At 42.3% G+C, this 21,444-nt stretch overlaps 1 protein-coding gene across 3 annotated transcripts in view; it reads right to left on the bottom strand.

Moving 5' to 3' along the window:
* Positions 1-21,444, bottom strand: part of SCN11A (sodium voltage-gated channel alpha subunit 11) — a 217,171-nt gene that overhangs the window by 106,331 nt on the left and 89,396 nt on the right. The window contains exons 3-7 of one of the 3 annotated variants that reach the window (XM_025376599.1): positions 15,013-15,153; positions 7,592-7,722; positions 5,320-5,593; positions 2,039-2,157; positions 662-763 (exon numbers count right to left, since the gene is read on the bottom strand). In XM_025376599.1, coding sequence (XP_025232384.1) covers positions 662-763; positions 2,039-2,157; positions 5,320-5,586 — 488 coding nt within the window. In that variant the 5' untranslated portion in view covers positions 5,587-5,593; positions 7,592-7,722; positions 15,013-15,153. Of the gene's footprint in view, positions 1-661; positions 764-2,038; positions 2,158-5,319; positions 5,784-7,591; positions 7,723-15,012; positions 15,154-21,444 lie in introns of those variants that run through there. The other 2 variants (XM_025376600.1, XM_025376598.1) reach the window with 2 other exon arrangements.

The following is a 21,444-nucleotide window of genomic DNA, read 5'->3' as shown; positions in this document are numbered from 1 at the left end:
TTATTTCAACAGCAACTCACTGTATTGAATTATCTTGAAAGTCTCTATTTATTGAGCCTGATAAGAGTGCTGAGATACAATTCATCTTTAGGACCTGCTATTCTTTTTTTTTTTTTTTTTAATTATTTTTTATTATTATACTTTAAGTTCTAGGGTACATGTGCATAATGTGCAGGTTTGTTACATATGTATACTTGTGCCATGTTGCTGTGCTGCACCCATCAACTCGTCAGCACCCATCAACTCGTCATTTACATCAGGTATAACTCCCAATGCAATCCCTCCCCCCTCCCCCCTCCCCATGATAGGCCCCGGTGTGTGCTGTTCCCCTTCAAAAATTTTTATGACAATGTTATAATCTACTAAAATGCTAGAGTGGTTGAGTACATTATGGTTTATTCACCTATGAAATATTATATAACCATCAAAATGGACACCTATAAAACTTATGTAAACACAAAGAAAACCACTTAAAATGTGAACATATGTGTGCTGTTTATTACAAATTGTAAAAAAACAAAGGACGAAAATAAAACTGATTCTGCCAACATGTGTGTTAGAATTATCAGCGACTTTTTCTTTCCCTCCAGTGTAATCATTAACTGTCTTAGGTATAGTTGTTTAAAAACTTAGGATAGGTGAGTGAAGGAAAAATACTTACTCTGGGATGTCAGTATTGTTGCTGTTGCTGTTTTTAGCAGGCCCTGTAGCCATGAACACGCAGTTGATGATAACAGTGCCGATTATGAACATGCTGAACAATGTGGCCAGCATCCATTAAGGCAGATATGTTGTAGGATGGCATGAGCCATTAGCTATTGGGTAAGACTGGGAGTACCCCTGCTGGTCCCCTTTTCTGCAGGTGCATCTATCTTCTGACTGTGAGTATTGACTGAGAACAACTCACAACTGTCCCCTCCTGTGGAGAATTGTCCCCTGCTGAATGGCAGCCTTCTCACTTGGAGAGCTACGCACCCCCTTCCACATGTCTGACTGACACAGGCCCTTGCTTCAAAGTGGGACAATTCTGTGGTGCAATTCATGCTCCAGAGTTCCTCGTGGGATCAGGATGAAGCTGACTCAGCTGAGACCATATCCTTGCTTGGCTCTTTGTTTCCCCCCGTTCTGCTTCCCTTTCTCCTTCTCCAGAAAGCACTCCTCTGTTAAATCACTTAAATAAGAATGCCCATATCAGGCTCTGCTTCTAGGGAACTAAACCCAAATAGTTATTCATTGCCATTCTCCTCAACATTTTACTAAATCTATCAACCCATATCTTTTTCTCATTCCCCTGTCTAAAACTTCCTAGTGTCTCCCCCAACCCTTGCATACAGCAGAAATGCTTAATAATTCCTACCTGCCTTTACACTCTAAGACTGACATTGCAAACCCTAAGTTTTAAGAGCCTGAAAAGGCATATAAATGGGTAAAATGGGCTGGTGTTCAGCCACAAGAGGGGTGCAGAGGTGATGAGACAGAGCTTACATGCCCCCTCCAAAGAGGCAGCAATTTCTTACTCTACCGATTTTTGCCAGGTATTAACAGAAACGTGAACCTACCCTTGCCAGTTTCCATCTTTCAAGAAAAGCCGGAAATCTGGAGTATTCACATTAGAAAGTGTTTTTTAAAGTTTTAAGTACTGTGTAGGTCCAACACAACACATTATCAACTCAATATGGTGCACAGGTTGCCAGCTTAGAACTCTTTACGTGTCAGCTTAGATGTGCCTTCCTCTAAGAAGCCATCCTTGATGCCTCTAAAGCAGAGCAGTGCCTCTCCCTGCTACCACTTTCACACTACCAATCTCACTAAAGAAATTGCCTGCCTTTTAGTCCATGCCCTTCTGAGGCCATAGCACCCCAGAGAAGGAGATGACGTCTTGCTCACATCCAGCACAGTCCCTGCCTGAGCAGTAGGCATTCAGCCAGTATTTGTAGAAAGAATTAGTTATTTGCTTCCATTCAATAACATGAACATCGTGGGGCACGTGTGCTTTTCAAATAATCTGGACTTAGTAAAAGGTGCAATGAAAGGATATGAATGGACTGAGACTCTAATGGCTAAACTTCTGATTGAATTGAAAGGCCCAAAAATGAACAAGGCACGCTTGGCACTGAAGCGGTAGATTGTCCTCTTTTTGTTTAACACCATAAATGTCTGCAAAACAAAACAAAACAAGAAAATACACACATACACAACAGGAATTAAACGCAGTGACAAAGCAATATTTATCATGAATTCATTCAGAGAAAACTATAATGTAACTGTTGGGTTGTGGAATATTTATCCAATGGGATACTCTAGAGGAATCAGAGATGGAAAACATGGGACTTGAAAATACCAAAATTAGGAGTATAGAGTAATAACTGGGGATAACAAAATCCTTAATATTGTACTCCATGGTATGTATCAATGGGGAAAGGGACTAGGAGAGAACTTGAAGAGACAGAAATTGAGCTTGGACATTTAGATTCAGCAGATTATTTTAAATTATTTTGATTATTAATGAAAATTTTGTAAAGAATCTTAGAATAGTAAGTGACCTAAAGGGTGCATGTTTGCTACCTCAGGTCTGAGAAGCACTGTGTGAAATAAGCAGTCAATTCTAACCTTGATGATCTTCAAGAAAAAAGTCACCAAGTTTCCTGGATTTGCTCTTTCTTTACCTCTATGGACATAGGGGCAAATCTGCCCAGGGTCCTTAACCAGCAGGAGAGGTGGGCATTGCCCGTACAGAAGGCATTTGGAAGTGTGTGTGGGTATTTTTGGTTGTCTGCTGTAATGACTGTGGGCTCTACTGGCCTTTATTGGGAAGACTCAGGGATGCCAAACAGGACAGAGTTGCCAGTGGTACACTATGCCCCCCCCAAGGTGTCCAGTGGAGTCCCACTGAAGAACACTGAACCTCTGCCCATTTTCTCCTAGCATGACTCCCTGGGCACTGGGAATGAAGCAGCCCCTGGACAACAACCTGTCACTAACAGGCTTCTAACATCCACCTCCAGACCTCCCTCTTTCCATTTAACTGTTATCTAGCTGTCCCCATATCTGTCCCCATGGCTGTCAGTTACAAAAGCCTTCAGAAAGTAAGTCATTCATTTCTCTCCAACTCGTGACTCCTTTCAGATTTGCAAAAAGTACTACTTGGCCATGTAATACAGCACGTTCTCAGGCAAGAAAAACAGACCTCGGCACCCAGGCCCAATGTCAGCACTGTGAGTGCTACCTTGGCTCAGGTGCCAGAACGTTAGCCACTGCCAACCATCAACCTTCCTTTAATGAGTTGCTGGGATTGACTGGTCTGATGGTCATCTGGCTGCAGAGAAAACTGTGCTAGGATATTTTTCTTTGCCCCCATAATAATGAGATGAGCCACAGGGTTTTTTTTTTTTTAAAATATGAGCCAGGAGCCCAAGACCTGCTTTGGAAATTCTGTGCCTTTCCTTTGAACAGACAGACAATTTTAGGGCAGAAACAAACCTCTCTTTGAGGTAAGTTACCCCACATTAATAAGTGGTACAATATGGCTCTCCTGTGCCCTTTGATTTTGATGTTTTATTGATGCCTCATCTTACTGCTTTAAATATTTTAACTAATGGTGTATTTAACTCTATGTGCCAGGGTTTTAATGATTAAAATGATAGGTACTAGCTCCTCCTGCCTGCTTGCTGACACTTCTCTACTTCTTTCCCCTGTTGCTCTTCAAAATGGGGCTTCTAAAGAGAAGTAGCCTGTGACGATAAAAAGCACCCTTGGGTTTGCATCCTAGCTCCACCACTCACTGGCTGCTTGACCTGGCTTAAGCCGCTTTCCCAGCTGGGCTCTGGTTTCCTCATCTGTGAGGTAGAGTGCTAATCATGATCACACATACCTCACATGACTGCTGAGGGCACTGGTCATGTGAGATCATGGGTGTGCAGAGCTCTAAACAGATATCATGTCTTCTGATTTAAAGGGAGGACCCAGGCTGAGAAGTGGTGGTCCTAGAATTACCACTCAGGCTGGAATAGTCCTGTTCTCCCAGGACTGTCAGCTGCACACCAAACTGCTGCCTGACTCATGGGTCTCTTCTCCAGCATTGAGGCAGAAGGAGACCTCTACAGTTAACTCACCTCCAACAGCTACACCTCCAAGAAGACCCTGGAATCTTGGGGCATCAGAAAAAGGAGAAATATTGGAGTGTTTTTGCTCCTTCACTTCTTTCCCCTTGCTTGTCCTTCCTACTTATACTCTGCTTTCCTCTGTACATGTGGTCCTCATTTGGCCTGATGACCCTAAGTCTGTCCCAATTGAAGGACATGCAAATCAGGCAATCTTTCTTTGAAAGATCAGTTTCTTATGGATGCCAGCCAAAGATGCTCTCAGCATCCCATATTTTCTTGGGCTTCCCCAAAGCTCCCAGCCTCCTAGGCCTCTAACCTCAGTATGGCAAGGTGGTGTTTCCAACCTCTGCTGGATCACTCTGCAAAGTGATGATGGCAAAATCTTCTGAGCCTTTCCTGAAAGGGACAAGTGTGCTCACAGCCTCAGGCTCTAAAACAGTCATGTGGGAGCTAAAAGTTTACATTTCCTCACTCAGGAGCCCCTTCAAGAAACCTTTACTAGACTTTCCCTGCAAGAACTGCATCCAGGCAGATAAAATAGCAAGGCTTTCACATATTTGCATTGAGTTTACACACAATCTGCATGTGCCCACTTGGTTATCATTTTCTTAAGTTTCATTTACTGAGCTCCTACTATGCATCAAGTGTTGGTTTGAACCCTATCAGTCTCATTTAATAGCCTAGAAAGCCTATTATCCAAGAGTTTTTAAGGTACAATCTTGTCACTAAAATGAGCATTTCTGTACCATGATATTAATCCTTTGTATCAGTGTAATGCATTACAGTGATAAAGTGCTTTCCCAGCATGTCTATGCTTTAAGGTAGGAACATCAGGCATTATTTCTGTTACACAGATTTTCAAAGTGAAGATTTGTAAAGTGACTTGCCCAGAGTCATAAAGCCAATCACTTGAAATGGCCTGTACTTAACTTCTGGGACTACTAGTCCAGTCCTCTTTCCAGACTTCATTTTGTGTTTTCTGTTTTCCTTTTATCCTTCTGCAGTCCCTCATCCTCATCTTCTCCTCTAATACATGCATTGCAGAGAAAAAATGAGGACTGAAAGGGGTTTTCAGGACTATCAAGGCAATGCCAGGGGATGACAGCAAAGAAGAGGCACAGCCTGCCTGCTGTAAACTCCAAGAGTGGTGTTTGGAGAACCCATAACACCAGTTATAACTACATGGTTAGAACACCCCCACCTCCTCATGAAGTACCTTATGATTTCTGTAGAATGGGTCCAGGTCTTCCAGGGGCTTTCCTATGAGCTCACGAGGAATGTCGCCATAGAGATTGGGCAACTTCCTGGAGGCCTTTAGGTCAAGCTGAGGCCGAAGATGGGGTACTTCTCCTGTCTTGTCTTTAGACTTATCTTTCTCCTTTTGGATGGCAATCCGCTTCTCAATTGCAGCCAGAGAGTCAGAAGTGAAGGGGCGGAAATTCCGCTCATCTGGAAAGATTACTGGGTAGCATCTGTCATCCATCTTCACCCTCAGGACAGAGACAAGCCACAGATCCTCAGAAAGGCCTCAGGAGGCAGGAATAAAACAGCCTGCCCTAGGACTCCACTCTTAAAGGATGATGTCATAAGGATCTACAAGAGCTGAGCTGAGGTCAGGGGCCTTGCGAGCTGATTGGCTGTGAAGATCAGAAGAGATGACCACCACTGTGGGTATAGCAGAAACTTTTGGCATAGACAAAACCAAAGCAGGGCATCATTCCTGGAGGACCTGGCAAGAGATGGAAAGTTGAGTTCAGGAACAAGTGAGCAGAAGAAGTCCCATCTCTAAAACTGAAACCCAGACATTAAGCAAGACAATAAGGCTGAGCCGGCTGAACTGCTGAAGTGGGGCCTACAAGTAGCAGGCAAGTGGCCACCATGGCCCAAACAAGAGGAAAAGGAATAGGGGATTGACTGGGCCACAGGTATGGGTTGCAAAAGCAAAGCTGTAAGTGCATGGGTCTTTTCTCATATCCAGTCAGTAAAGTTCTTAAAATGTGATAAAACGGGAACAAAAGAGCCATAAACGTAGGCATGAACTGCGACCCCGTGCCAGCCCTCTCACTTCTAGGACTCTGACCCTAAGAAAGTGGAAAGGGTTTGTTAATAGGGTTACTCTACCACAGGATAATCGCTTCTTTGAGGACTTTCTCTACAGCCCTAAGGTTCAAGCTAAACACTGAAAAGAAGCAGTAGTGTTCAGGTTGAATGCCTATATTCCCCATGCCAGGCATCCTCTTTCTTTCTTATTTACTGAATGCTAATCTAGGGCTGACTCTTACACCCACTCCAGGAAATTATAGTAAGAAACCCAACATATCACCAGTTTGTTCGTTCAACAATTATGTGCCCTGTGTCTATGTAGGCATGGTGCCAGGCACTAATGGTGAAGAAACACAGTCCCTGGTCCAACAGTTACACTGTCCTGGAGTAGTAGAAAAGACAAAGACAGGAAATTAAAATAGAACAAATGCTACTACAGGGAGAAGTAGTGGGGCTATGTCTATGCATAGGACAGGTATGTCAACATAGGATAGGCATCTCATCAGGGAATCAGGGATTGTTGTCCAAAGCTTTAATGTCTAAATTGAGACCTGAAGGAGATGTAAGACTTAGGACGAGAGAAAAAGGGGGCATTAGGATGCTGCAGGGAGAGCAAATAGTGTGTACAGGAACCCTCAGCTGAGAAAGAACATGATGTCCAGCAACTGGTTCTGTTTGCCAGGAATGGGGATTTCATGGAGTGGAACGGCTAATAGGGCTTTACTCAGCAGAGGGAGAGAGTGGGCAGGCCTATAATCTTTGGTAAAGATCATGGACTTCCCCTGAGGATAATGGGGAATTACTGAAGATTTGGCTTTTCATTACTATTATTATTATTATTATAGAGGAGAAACGCTATCAGATTTGTTTTTTTTTTTTTAAAAAAAAAAAAAAAAAGAAAGAAAGAAAAAGAAAAGCCACTCTATTGGGAATTGCAGGGATACGGATGGAGCTGGAAGGCCCTTAGCAAACTAACTCAGGAACAGAAAACCAAATACCACATGTTCTCACTTATAAGTGGGAGCTAAATGATAGGAACTCATGGACACATAGAGGGGGACAACACACACTGAGGCCTATGGGAAGGTGGAGGGTGGAAGGAAAGGATCAGGAAAAATAAGTAATGGATATGAGGCTTAATACCTGGGTGACGAAATAATCTACCACAAACCTCCATGACACAAGTTTACCTGTGTAACAAACCTGCATGTGTACCCCTGAACTTAAAATACAAGTTAAAAAAAAAAGTCCCTCTAACTGTTGGGGATTGAAAAGGCCTGAGATGGGAGGATAAAGGGGAGGCTAAAATCAGAGAAGTGAGCTTGGAAACTGTTGCAGCAAATCAAACCACAGGGGATGATCCAATGACAGGGACGGATTTGAGAGTTAATAAATAGCCTTGACACGTGATTAATGGGAAGAGAGACTTGAGGGATGGTCCTTACCAAGATTCCTGGCTTGGGCAGCTTGGAGGACAGCATGGTCACACACTGAGACAGAAAGTGCAAGAAAAGGAGGGTGCTGCGAGGGAATAAATTTGATTTACAACACATGAAGCTGAAGCTGCCTGAGGGACCTGCAAGTGGAGAGAACTAAAAGGCTCTCAAATATAGGGAAATCACAGTTCACGCATGCCAGGCTCTGAAAACAGCGTGAAAGCAAAGAAAAGTAGTCAAAATTTCTCTTGAAACTCCCTCAGGAAGGCAGCATACTAAAGAGGCATCCCAACTCACTACTTAAATGAGTTCAATACAACCAGCTTTTCTTCCAGGGCCAGAACCAGGCATTCTTTCTTCAGGTTAGCCCCAAACAAAGTAGTTGGATTGTGTTTCAGGGCCATGATAAAAGCAATGTACGACCCTTCAAGTATACTATGATTAATATACTTGAAGGGCAAGTATGATAATTACTTATCATAGTAATCAAGTATGATTAGATCAAGCATGATTAGGGCAAGCAATGATAATACTGTGAGGGCCATATATCAGCTGAAACTGAATGTAGGACTATAGATTCATCACATTCTATCTCACACTCATCCAGAGTCAAGTTCATTACTGATAGGTCTGGATGATTGAATTTCCCACACTATTTAATTCCCCCCTCCTCATGAACATGTATAATTGAATTTGTATGAATGAAGTGGGCATATAATGAGACTCTGCTGCATTTGATTCTAGAGCTCAAGAAATAAATTTTATTCAGAGCATAAGTCTTTTGCAGTGAACACCATATGGATGCTAGTCAATCCTATAAAACGGATGCTCTGTGAAAGACCCTGGATGGCAAAACCTGGACCCTATGCTCAGTTACAGCAAGGAGTCCAGTGGCGGGTGCTGCCATTCTAATGTGGCGATTAAAGAAGCAACCGGACACTATCGCCCTGCCATTTTGACCCTGGAAGATATTTTGCCTGGGTTCTTAAGAAAGAGAAACTTGTTAAAAATAAATAACACAAAATAAAACTGACAACCCCTGAAAGTGCACACATTAAAATTTGTTATAGATGATTAAAAAACATGCACACACACACACACACCCCCCTGAAAAACCACATCTTAAAAGTAACATTAGCCAGGCGTGGTGGCTCATGCCTGTAATCCTAGCACTTTGGGAGGCCAGGGCGAGTGGATCGCCTGAGGTCAGGAGTTTGAGACCAGCCTGGCCAACATGGTGAAATCCTGTTTCTACTAAAAATACAAAAATTGGCTGGGCACGGTGGCGTGTGCCTGCAATCCTAGCCACTCAGGAGGCTGAGCAAGAGAATCGGTTGAATCCAGGAGGCGGAGGTTGCAGCGAGCCAAGGTCATGCCACTGCACTTTAGCCTGGGTAACCCAGTCAGACTGTGTCTCAAAAAAAAAAAAAAAAAAAGGAAAGAAAAAAGTAACATTGAGGCCAGGCACAATGGCTTACACCTGTAATCCAAACACTGAGATGCCAAGTCAGACAGATTGCTTGAGACCAGGAGTTCGAGACCAGCCTGGCCAACATGGTGAAACCCCGTCTCTACTAAAAATGCAAAAATTAGTTGGGTGTGGTGGCGTGTGCCTGTCATCCCACCTACTCCGGAGGCTGAGGCACCAGAATCACTTGAACCAGGAGGTAGGGGTTGCAGTGAACTGAGATCACGCTACTGTCCTTGAGCTTGGGCCACAGAATGAGACTCTGTCTCAAAAAAAAGAAAGTAACATTGAAAACTGCAAAAATTGACCCAGGAAAAGGAAAACTGAATAAAAATTATCAACTCAAATTAAGTCTGACAAAATCACATGCAGTATGCAGTAAAATTTCCTTATTTACTAAAAAAAAAAAAAAATTAATGGAAGAATCAAGTATTCTTTAATAAGTAAACTCAAGAAAATTAGACTGTGAAAATCAAGGCTGCATCCACAAAATAGATAAAATAGATAAATTAATAGAAAATCATGAGCTGTAATTGGTAATATTTGAAATGACTCAAATCTTTACGGTGAAATTTGTACAGAAATACTTAATTCTGAAAGTTTTCTGTACAGAAAATAGATTGCGTTACTAGAAAATTGATCAAAGAATTAAATTAGGTAGGTGCAATTATTTTCCAAGTCCTGCTAACAAATTTGAAGGTAAAATTTTCGGATATTGAATGACTCTTTACGAAAAAAAGTTACTTGAGTATATGCTTTCAAACAATGAAAAGAGAATTCAGAAAACAGGATGCATGGAATCCAAGACATTGTGTCCTTAATCCAAGAGTGCAATAAAATATTTCCGGTCAACCACACATCAATAGGCTTAAGAAGTAATTGCTCAACCACCATGGCACATGTATACCTATGTAACAAACCTGCACGTTCTGCACATGTATCCCAGAGCTTAAAGTTAATTTAAAAAAAAAAAAAAAAAAAAAAGCTGTAAGTTGGGGATCTTGGCCAGGCATGGTGGCTCACGCCTGTAATCCCAGCACTTTGGGAGGCCGAGGAGGACAGATCAAGAGGTCAGGAGTTCGAGACCAGCCTGGCCAACATGGTGAAACCCCATCTTTACTAAAAATACAAAAATTAGCCGGGTGTGGTAGTGTGTGCCTGTAATCCCAGCTACTCAGGAGGCTGAGGCAGCAGAATCACTTGAACCCTGGAGGTGGAGGTTTCCCTGAGCCAAGATTGTGCCATTGCACTCCAGCCTGGGTGACAGAGGGAGACTGTCTCAAAAAAAAAAGAAGAAGAAGAGGAAGAAGAAGAAGAACAAGCAATTGCTCCAACTGCATAGAAAAGTCAGAGAATCCTGGGAAAAATCTTTAAACTATAAAGAAAATTTTAAGTAACAAAGAATATGTTTAAGAAAATGATTTTTCCACATGTTAAAAGAAAGGCAATGAGAAATTCCATAAAAATAAGACATACTTCAAAAGTCATAGTTTACAGATAAAGCCAACTAAATGATTTGAACCCTTATACCCTGCCATTTTGACAGGAACCTTAGTAAGGACCATCCTTCAGTATAATAGGAAAAATGAGAGCATTCATTTGACCTTGACATTGAATGTGCAGCAGACAGTCAGTAACACCAGAGTCCATCCTTTTACCTTTATTACGGGTACAAATACAGTACAGTTCTTGCTTTTGGAGAATAGTAACTACAAAATTATTATATAATTCAGGTTATCTATTAGTTTTTAATTTTCACAATCATCATAAAGATAAAGCAGAATTAATACAATTATAGAGTAGAATACAAATGCTATAAATGTTATAAAAATTTTACTGCAAGCTGAAGTTGGAGAGAAAAAGTGAAGGGAAGATTAAGGATACCAATTTTCTCACCTTAAACATTTAGAGAGTCAAGGCACTCTATGAAAGGTTGGTCAAGCCATACAAAAATAAGTTTATTCCTTAAAATTACACAGATAAGTACAAAACCGGCCGGGTGCGGTGGCTCACGCCTATAATCCCAGCACTTTGGGAGGCCGAGGCGGGTGGATCACCTGAGGTCGGGAGTTCAAGACCAGCCTGACCAACATGGAGAAACCCCGTCTCTACTAAAAATCCAAAGTTAGCCAGGTATGGTGGTGCATGCCTGTAATCCCAGCTACTCGGGAGGCTGAGGCAGGAGAATCACTTGAACGCAGGAGGCAGACGTTGCGGTGAGCCGAGATAGCGCCATTGCACTCCAGCCTGGGCAAAAAGAGTGAAACTCTGTCTCAAAAAAAAAAAAAACAAAAACAAAAACAAAAAGATAAGTACAAAACCAAATTTTAAATACAAATAACAAACCCTGGAAGAATCATGGGGAGCCCAGAATAATTACCATCAATAAGCTAAATTCCCCATCTCCTATAGGGACAATTCAAAAACTTTTACTCAAACTTGATAAATCAAGAAATAGCAGTATAAGCTAATTTAAAGTTAGAGAGACCCTCCACAAATATATACGATGATTATTTTGTCAGTTGAAAATAAAATAGTCCCTGGGCATAGTAGTCCAAAGAAAAAAATAAAATAAAACTTTTAAAAAATTAAATAAAGAGAGACAATGACCAGAATTAAAAACTAAAATGGTTAGAAGTGGGACTGAGCATAGAGGTGAAAGTGGAGACATTTTACTTTTCACGTTATATCCTTCTCAATATTTTCTCCTTCTAAGCTATTTGAATTATGTGCTTGTGTTACTTTTATAGGTTGCAAAAGGATTGTGAAAACCCTTCAGGGCATCAAAAAGTCTTCTGATTCAAACTAGAGAGACGAGATATCAAGCACAACGACAGACTCCCAATCCCCTTGGGCCATGAAGGAAACAAGCAGAATCTCAACTTGCATGCAGTCTTAAACTGGGAGGCCGGCTACACGCAGGTTACCACTTGATGTGGGGAATGACAGAGCCTGGGAGAGCAGTGAGGAGCCCCTGCAAGACCTTGATGAGCCAAGGGGCCTGTCTTGCAGGGTGTCCAGGGCTGCCTGTCACAGGGAACTCTGCAACCGCTCTTCTTGAGGACTGGCCTACTCCCGCCGAATAGACAGAAAGCAAACACTCACCTAGGAGAGAAGACTAAGACCTCACTTTCCAAAGCTGCAAGCTTTATAGAAGTATTTAGACCCTGATCCCAGCACTTTGGGAGGCCGAGACGGACGGATCACGAGGTCAGGAGATCGAGACCATCCTGGCTAACACAGTGAAACCCGTCTCTACTAAAAAATACAAAAAACTAGCCGGGCGAGGTGGCGGGCGCCTGTAATCCCAGCTACTCGGGAGGCTGAGGCAGGAGAATGGCGTAAACTCGGGAGGCGGAGCTTGCAGTGAGCTGAGATCCCGCCACTGCATTCCAGCCTGGGCGACAGAGCGAGACTCTGTCTCAAAAAAAAAAAAAAAAAAAAAAAAAAGAAGTATTTAGACCTGACCTCCCGTGGTTCATTCATTCATGTGGTGGGCACTGGGGATGCAAAGGGATGTAAAACACCAGCCTTCCAGGGTCTTCCAATCTGTGGGGACCAGGTGAAGAAATGACGAAGGATGAAACCACGCCATGTGTACGGCTGCACCAGAGGCAATTGTCTGGGACTGTGGGAGCCCTGAGTGGGGCATGGTGACGAGGAATCAGAAGTCATTTAGCTGGGAGGAGAGAGGGAGGTGACCTGGACAACAGGCAATGTAGTGTGAAAACACTGAGGGTTGCACACCGGCTCCTGGCTCTTATTTATGAATTCGCCTGTAGTTATAAAAGTCATGTAGCCTCACTGTGCCCTCCAGCTCACTCTCCATCCTTCCCCACCCTGCTCAGTGATGCAAAGCTGACCCACATGTAGCCCCCCATGGGATCTCTCACACTCTGGCTTATGGCTGGGTTTGCTTGGTGAGAGGCATCCAGCAAGTGACCCAGAATATGATAGGAAAGCGAGGGCAGGGATTTCTCCCCCAGCTTTCCCCTGATGGTGGCCATGGGCCACAACGCTGTGAGGTGCCCATCTACAGGACTCATACTTCCCTTCCCTGGCCTCTTCTGATGTGGGGTGTAATGGCACCTCACTCTCACCAACCTGAGAAATGCACCATCACCTGCTTCTGTTACGGTACTCTGCCCACACCTTTGTAAAAAGTCCCTTTAATAAAATATCCTCACAATGTCCAATTTGAACGTGCTGTTTCCTGCTGGGGCTCTGGCTGATAGAGTCATTCACTAAATACAATTTAGAAATCAAGAAAAGGAAATTATTACTCACAAGCCATAGCCATCTAATACATGCAAGTTTTAACATTTTGGTGTATCTCTTTGCAGTAGTCTTTTTGTCCATATATTTCACATGACTGTCATTGTCCTGTATAACAATTTTAAATGGTGACTTTTTCACTAAACCCTATAACAAGAACATTTTCATAAAGAAAGCTACCATTTCATAGTGTCTATGCTGTTCCAGGTGAAATTTGGGGTGTGTTAGCTAACATACATTATCTCATTTAACCCTCAAAACAATTTTATGAGATAAATATTATTCTTGGGGATTTCTGAAAGAAATGTTCATCTAGAATTAAGGTGGATTATTTATGGCCTTCTCTTTAAGGTCAGAGTCTTTAACCTTATACCTTCCTTGCCTGATGTTTCTAGCTTTCTCTTTTAGCAAAGAGCAAACTGACGCCCTGATTCTCATATTTTATCCTAACCAGTAAGGGAAATCGCAAGACGTTTGCAACTGCTTACCTGGAACATTTCAGCATAGATGTGGTCCACACAATCTGGAATGCCAGAGGTCCACACTGAGGTTAATAAGAGCTATTAATTATGGGCTAAACAAAGGGGCAAATGCTTTAAATGGATTATCTTTCAGAATTTCCCCAGATCTACAAGGTGGGCATGATTACATCATCCCCATTTTGCTGAAGACATTAGGTCTTACAGAAATTGAGAAAACTTGCCTATGATCACATAAATAAGTGCTGGAAAATCTCAAGCTGAAACAATCCCATTGCAGGCCTTGTACTCTTAGCCACCATGCAATTCCACCTACGTGCCTAGTTCTTCATACTTAAAACTAAGATATCCCCAAGGAGATAGGAGAAAGGAGGCAAGAGGAGAAAGCCTCACAAGCTTCTAACTGGGCTGGTCTGCGTCTATGGCAGCCTCACTATGTGTGACGTGGCCTCCCAGGACCTCAGCCCGCTGCCACCTCCTCATTCACATGTCAGTCCTACAGGAATTCCACTGGCCCCACCATGACACTCTCACCCACCACCCAAGTCAGACAGCTTAATGGTAGACATGCCCTACAGAAAGCGTCCTCATTCATTTTAGGTGTAACATGAACAAGCTCTTAATTTTGGTGACACATAATCCATATTTATTAACATAGTTACCAAAAAAATTTCTCTCTCCCTTTTCATAGATCCCATAAGAAAATCAGACAGCAAACGAACATGATCAGAGTTTAATGAAATTGATCTCAATTCAAAGTTAATCCCAAGATTAGTTTGCTAGCTCTTCAGTAAAGAAATCATGCATGTCAATTTCTGATTAAATAAATTGGCCACGGGGAATTCATAAAATATTTGGAGGATTTTTACCATCGCCTCAGATGGAGACAAGATTTGAGATGACCTTTTCTAGCAAGGTCTAATTGCTGACACAAAGTCCAGGGTTGCCAGCACCTATTAGGCCAGCTGGCCATCTCCTGTCTCTGTGAGCCCATGACCTCTCAGTGCATTTGACAGCAGGAAAAACAACCCGATGGGCTCCACCAGCTGAGCCATATATCTCATACCCGCTCTCTGCTTCTAATTCGATCAGGAAATAATCACAAAAGTCCTGTACTCTATCCTGATGAGAAAAACAACCAAGTTCCAGGTGGCAGGTCCCAGACTTGAAAGAACAGAACAGGCCTGCACCCAGCCCAGAGGACTTACCTGACTTCTTGGTAAGGTGGCTCCAGACAGCAATCCCAGCAATACTTCTTGAAGCTCTCCCCAGAGCAAGTCTCTCAGCAGAGTTCGAGCTCCTGCTCCTGGCAGCTGTCTGGAGCCCTTCTGGGAGGAGCGGCTTGGAAGCTGGGTGGAGAGTGTGGAGGAAGGCAAATGGGAAGAGAGCCAAAGTGATTCTAAAGAATTGTGTAGGAAACCCTGTAACCGGAGAAGTGACTGAGAGGGTACTTACATTTATACTTTGGAAGCATCTGCCTTTAATCAGTGCTTAATCTAACTCTGCAGAAAGCATCATTAATAAAGGAACAGGTTGTTGTTTTTTTTCCTATGGCCTCATCCAAGTGGGTGAGGGAATAGAGAAAAGTCTGTGTGAAAAGCCATATTGTGCTTCCGCATTCAACTTAAGCTGCAGGCCTCCTAACCCAGGGTTCTGGGGTCTCACCCCCCACAGGACCCACTGAGGCCCGTACAACATGGAATTGCTCACAGGGTGTCCGTTCGGCATCTCCTCCTTTCTCTTCTCTTGTGCCATCAACCTTAGGGTTCAGAACTAGAAAAATACAAATAACATGCATGCTTATGTGGTGGCCACTGGGGTACCAAGAAGAACTTTTGGTCATCCAGGCAACTCCACAGCAGACCTGTCACCAACCCAAAACTCCCCCAAGTAAGCTCTTAGAGTTTTTTTTTTTTTTCCTGGGGAAAATTTAACTCTCCCTGGAAAGTATCACACCATAAGCTATTATCAGCCATTGTCACCTTCAGGAGACTAGCTGACAATCAGCTGAGATAAAGGGTACAGGGTGAGTGTTCACAAGGAAGTAGGTGCTTATGGGATGGAAAAGTAGTGCAGGATGGGAAATAGGAAATTTTGGCGCCGCCACAAGGGGCGCTGAATACTAGTTTCAGCTCCACCACTTCTCAGCTGCATGATAATGGACAGATCACTGAGTTTCCTGAGCCTTAGTTTTCTCCGTGTTAAATATGATAATTCTTTCAAATCTTTTTACTGTTAAGAAGCAAATGCGATAATAGCTCTAAAAACACTCAGCAAACACTACATTGAAGTATCTGTGGATTTTTAAGAGGAAAAATGCCTGGTTGCTTTTCTCCCCCTACTAAGCCAACACCCAGGTCCTCTGGAGAGGAATTGAAACCACAGACATGGGATCAGCATCTGGCCTGGCATGGAGCATATGGCTTGGCTTTTTGAAGCAGGGATCAGAAATTCTAAGCCCTTGTCTGGTTTCACAGTGACTCTCAGAATAAGAGAAGACCAAAGAATAAGAGAGGTACTTAGAGTTAATAAGCACTGTTTACATAAATGCAAGGTGTGTGTTTAAAAAGGTAAGAGGCCTCTAAATCCATTATCTTAAAGAGCCCTGGCCTTTTAAAATGTAGACTCTTTAAAAATATTATTTTTCCAATGGGATTGTTTGGGTTTTTTTGTTACTGATTTGTTTGAGTTCGTTGTAGATTCTGGATATTAGTCCTTTGTCAAATGTATAGATGGTGAAGATTTTCTCCCACTCTGTTTACTCTGTTTGTCTGTTTACTCTGCTGACTGTTCCTTTTGCTGTGAAAAAGCTCTTTAGTTCAATTCGGTCCTAGATATTTATCTTTGTTTTTATTGCATTTGTTTTTGGGTTCTTGGTCATGAAATCCTTGCCTAAGCCAACGTCTAGAAGGGATTTTCCAATGTTATCTTCTAGAATTTTTATAGTTTCAGGCCTTAGGTTTAAGTCTTTAATCCATCTTGAAAAGGGTGTCCTTTCCCCACTTTATGTTTTTGTTTGCTTTGTTGAAGATCAGTTGGCTGTAAGTATTTGGGTTTATTTCTGAGCTCCCTATTCTGTTCCATAGGTCTGTGTGCCTATTTTTATAGCACTGTTTTGATGACTATGGCCCTATAGTATAATTCGAAATCAGGTAGTGTGATGCCTCCAGATTTGTTCTTTTTTCTTAGTGTTGCTTTCCCTGTGTGGGCTCTTTTTTGGTTCCATATAAATTTTAGAATTGTTTTTTCTAATTCTGTGAAGAATGATGGTGATATTTTGAAGGGGATTGTGTTGAATTTGTAGATTGCTTTTGGCGGTATGGTCATTTTCACAATATTGATTCCACCCATCCATGAGCATGGGATGTGTTTCCATTTGTTTGTGTCATCTATGATTTCTTTTAATTCCATCAAAAAGTGGGCTAAGAGCTGGATGCAGTGGCTCACACCTGTAATCCTAGCACTTTGGGAGGCTGAGGCCGATGGATCACTTGAGGTCAGGAGTTCGAGACCTTGGCCGAACAACATGACAAACCCCCGTCTCTACTAAAAACACAAAATTAGCTGAGCATGGTGGCAGGCACCTATAATCCCAGCTACTCAGCAGTCTGAGGCAGGAGAATCACTTGAACACAGGGAGTGGAGGTTGCAGTGAGCCGATACCATGCCACTTCACTCCAGCCTGAGCGAAAGAATGAAACTCCATAAAAAAAAGAAAAAAAGTGGGCTAAGGACACGAATAGATAATTCTCAAAAGAAGATATACAAATGGCCAACAAACATATGAAAAATGCTCAACATCACTAATGATCAGAAAAACGCAAATCAAAACACAATGCGATACTACCTTACTCCTGCAAGAATGGCCATAATTAAAAAATCAAAAAACAGTAGATGTTGACGTGGATACAGTGAACAGGGAACACTTTTACACTGCTGGTTGGAATGTAAACTAGTACAGCCACTGTGGAAAACAGTGTGGAGATTCCTTAAAGAACGAAAAATAGAACTACCATTTGATCTAGCAATCCCACTATTGAGTATCTACCCAGAGGAAAAGAAGTCTTTATTCGAAAAAGGTATTTGCACATGCATGTTTGTAGCAGCACAATTCACAACTGCAAAATCATGGAACCAACCTAAATGCCCATCAATCAATGAGTGGATAAAAAAACTGTGATATATATATGTGTGTATATATATATGTATATATATGAAATACTATGTGATTAAATAAACTGTGGTTAAAGAAATTGTGATATATATATATTACTACACAGACATAAAAAGGAATGAATTAACAGTATTTGCAGTGACCTGGATAAGACTGAAGGCTATTATTCAAGTGAAGTAACTCAGGAATGGAAAACCAAACATCATATGTTCTCATTGATATGTGGGAGCTAAGCTATGAGGATGCAAAGGCATAGGAATGATACAATGACTTTGGGGAGTCGGGGCAAAGAGTGGGAGAGAGATGAGGGATTAAAAGACTACAAATATGATACAGTGTATACTGCTCAGGTGATATGTGTACCAAAATCTCACAAATCACCACTTAAGAACTTACTCATGTAACCAAATACCACCTGTACCCCAATAACTTATGAAAAAAAAATTGTTTTTAATTTCTAAACAATTAAGTCACATTTAAGTCACATTCAGACTTCCTGAAGTTTCAAAGGATCTTTCTAGCTTCCTCTTTAAGGTAAATGCAAATGATTCCAAGTGTAAAGACTTAAGTGACGAAGAATAATACACACACAGTTTACTTGAATGGGGTTTGCATTCAGGACTTTTCTGTCCTGCAGGAAATTAAAACATGTGTCTGACAAATGGAGCAGAACACCTGTGTTGAGTCCACATTGTAAGAGGATGTCAATATCAGACACGTTCAGGAGGCCCCCTACATTTGCATCCTTGGAGCCACACAGCACATTGCCCTCCCTTGGTGATAGCAGGCAGCAAGACCCTGCCAGTCTCAGTTCTGCCATCTGATGAGGAGTCTGGCTTCAGCATCAGTGGCCAGGTAAGGTGCATCAGCTTTAGTGGCAGCTACACTGCCCATCTGCTCATTTAGCAAAGATAACATTGAGCCCCCACTACTGCAGAGCACCATGCTGTGTCCTGAAAACATCAAAACAAGACCTTAGCTCTTGAGGAGCATGCAGTCTGCTGCATGACAAAGAACAGGTGTGCTGAGAAAGAACCATAAAAAAGCAAGAGAGCATCAAGGAGCTGCAAGTAAGATACAGAGGCTTTCACAACGTGAGACAGGGGGCAACTCATGCTGGGATGGCTTCCAAGAAGAGGTGAGATTTAAACTGAAGCATAGAAGATGACTAAGAACTCAACAGGTGGAGAAAGTGGGGATGGGCTTTCCAAGAAAAGCAGGAGCAAGGGTACACAGGCCTGGAGGTACAAGCATGTGCAGACAACCTCAAGTGGTTTCATGAAGATGTGGTATTGCCAGCAGGAGGACCGTGGAAGAAGAGGAAGCAAAGTTGAAGGAATGCTTTGCATGGCCTTGAATATCTCTTGCATACCACCAAGAAGTTCAAACCTGAACTTGTATTGATTCACACAGCAGGTCTGACACTGGCACCATCTCAAGCTCTTGATTACTTTAGGCATAACCACTAAGTCTTCTGTTTCCCTGATGTGTGCCACTGCTGACATCCATGCAAATAAACAGATGTCAATGGGCAACGTTCAGTGTAGGATGAGTAACATGCAGAAGAGTGAACAGCCAAAGTGAACAGAGCATTGTGTGGGGAAACTGAGAGTAAGCAAACCAAAAAGAACTGGCTGTGACTGATTCTGCAGAGACAGCTCTGAGGAAGCACAGAATCAGTGGCTAGGAAGCACTTCCTCCAGAGTTCTAATGGAGACTCTTAGCAGATCCTTACAGAAATCATGCTCATTGAGAACAGAGTTTCATGATCTTGTTCACTGCCGTGCCATGATTAAAACAGTGCATATCACTTAACAGGTGCTGAATAATTGTTTGTGAATAAATAAAATAACTGCTAACCTCCTCGTAGTCCTTTCTGAGACCAAGTCCTGGCTCCTCAATCTTATTTATCTGGTCCTGGGAAGGAGGCCCTGCCAGGCCCCTGTAAGACAACATTTGTAAGATCTGGTTTCTTCATTCCCATCTTTTGTTTCCAGCCAGCTTCGCCCAGTGCAAGCCCTTTTCACCTCTCACCTTGACCATCATGAAGGCCTTCACAATTGACAATCTGCTCCAGTTCCCTCCTGGTAGGCTGTCCCTGTCCTGACCACCCCTGTCCCAGCCACATCTCGCTCTTCTCTGTTCTCTGCCCTGGCCAGGCCTTGTGGCCACTGAGTCTTGCTGAAGTTGCAGTGCTCTCCTCTTGCCTTTCTTCTCACTGCATTTCCCAATCTCTGAATTTCTGCTGCTCCTGTGAAGCCTTTCTTTTTCTTTTTCTTTTTTTTTCCCCATATGACAAGGTGTTTATTGGAGTCTTAAGAATTGTAATTTGGAAGACACAGATTCAACTAGAAGTCAACTTGTGTTCCAAAGAGAGGGAGGGGAGTATGGGTTTTTAAAAGGAAGCCGAGGGCTGGATATGGTGGTGCACACCTGCAATCCCAGCACTTTGGGAGGCTAAGGCAGGAGACTTATGGGAGCCCTGGAGGTGAAGACTGCAGTGAGTTAGGACTGTGCCACGTTACACCACTCTGGGTAATAGAACAAGACCCTGTCCCTAAAAAAAAAATTTTTAAAAAAAGGAAGCTGAGGATGACTATGCAAGTTGTTTTGAAAAAAATATATATCATTGGTAGAGGCAGCTGGCTTAGTACCTGAGATCATTGGTTGTTTCTGTTCAGAAGTTGCAGCACTGGTGAAATTCAGCTGCTTTCCAGAATGTTGCTGTCAAGGTTGCAAATTCGAGGCAAGTTTCTGGGGGTTTTTGTTGTTGTTGTTTGCAAGGTTGCAGGTCGTCAGTCCTGCCTAGAATGGCTCCCTGACTTCACTTTAGAGATCTGAACCAGAGGGACACCATTTGTGTATCAGTTTCACATAACAAAGGAAATTAACATTTGTTGATGTCATAGTTCATTATTATCATTACAGATCATTCATTCATTACAAAACAAATAAATTACATAATTTGAGGTAGGAGTATTTTACCAAAAAAAAAAAAAAAAGATGAAGCAACGTAAGAGGAGAGAGTAGCAAGGATTGTACATTTTTATTGCTATACAATATTTTACCCATTTATGGGGTATATTTGATTTTGTTGCATGCATAGAATGTGTAGCGACCAAGTCAGAGTATCTGGGCCAGTATCCATCACCTTGAATATGTATTATTTGTATGTATTGGAAACATTTCAAATTCTCTCTTCTAGCTACTTTGAAATACACAATACATTGTTGTTAACTATAGTCACCCTGCTCTGCTATTGAACATTAGAACTTATGCCTTCTACCTAACTGTATGTTTGTACCCACTGACCAATCTCTCTTCCTACCACTGCCCTCTACATCCTTCCCAGCCTCTGGTATCTATTATTCTACTTGGCTTCTGTGAAGCCTTTCTTGACCATGTTTGTGCAGTGCATTGCATACTTTCATGTTTCAAAATTATTTTCGATATTGCCTTTGTGTTT

Source organism: Theropithecus gelada, chromosome 2 (genome assembly GCF_003255815.1).
Source record: "Theropithecus gelada isolate Dixy chromosome 2, Tgel_1.0, whole genome shotgun sequence".
Taxonomy (NCBI): Eukaryota; Metazoa; Chordata; class Mammalia; order Primates; family Cercopithecidae; genus Theropithecus; species Theropithecus gelada.
The sequence above is the reverse complement of the archived record's forward strand: the minus strand, read 5'-3'. Positions and strand labels throughout refer to the sequence as shown.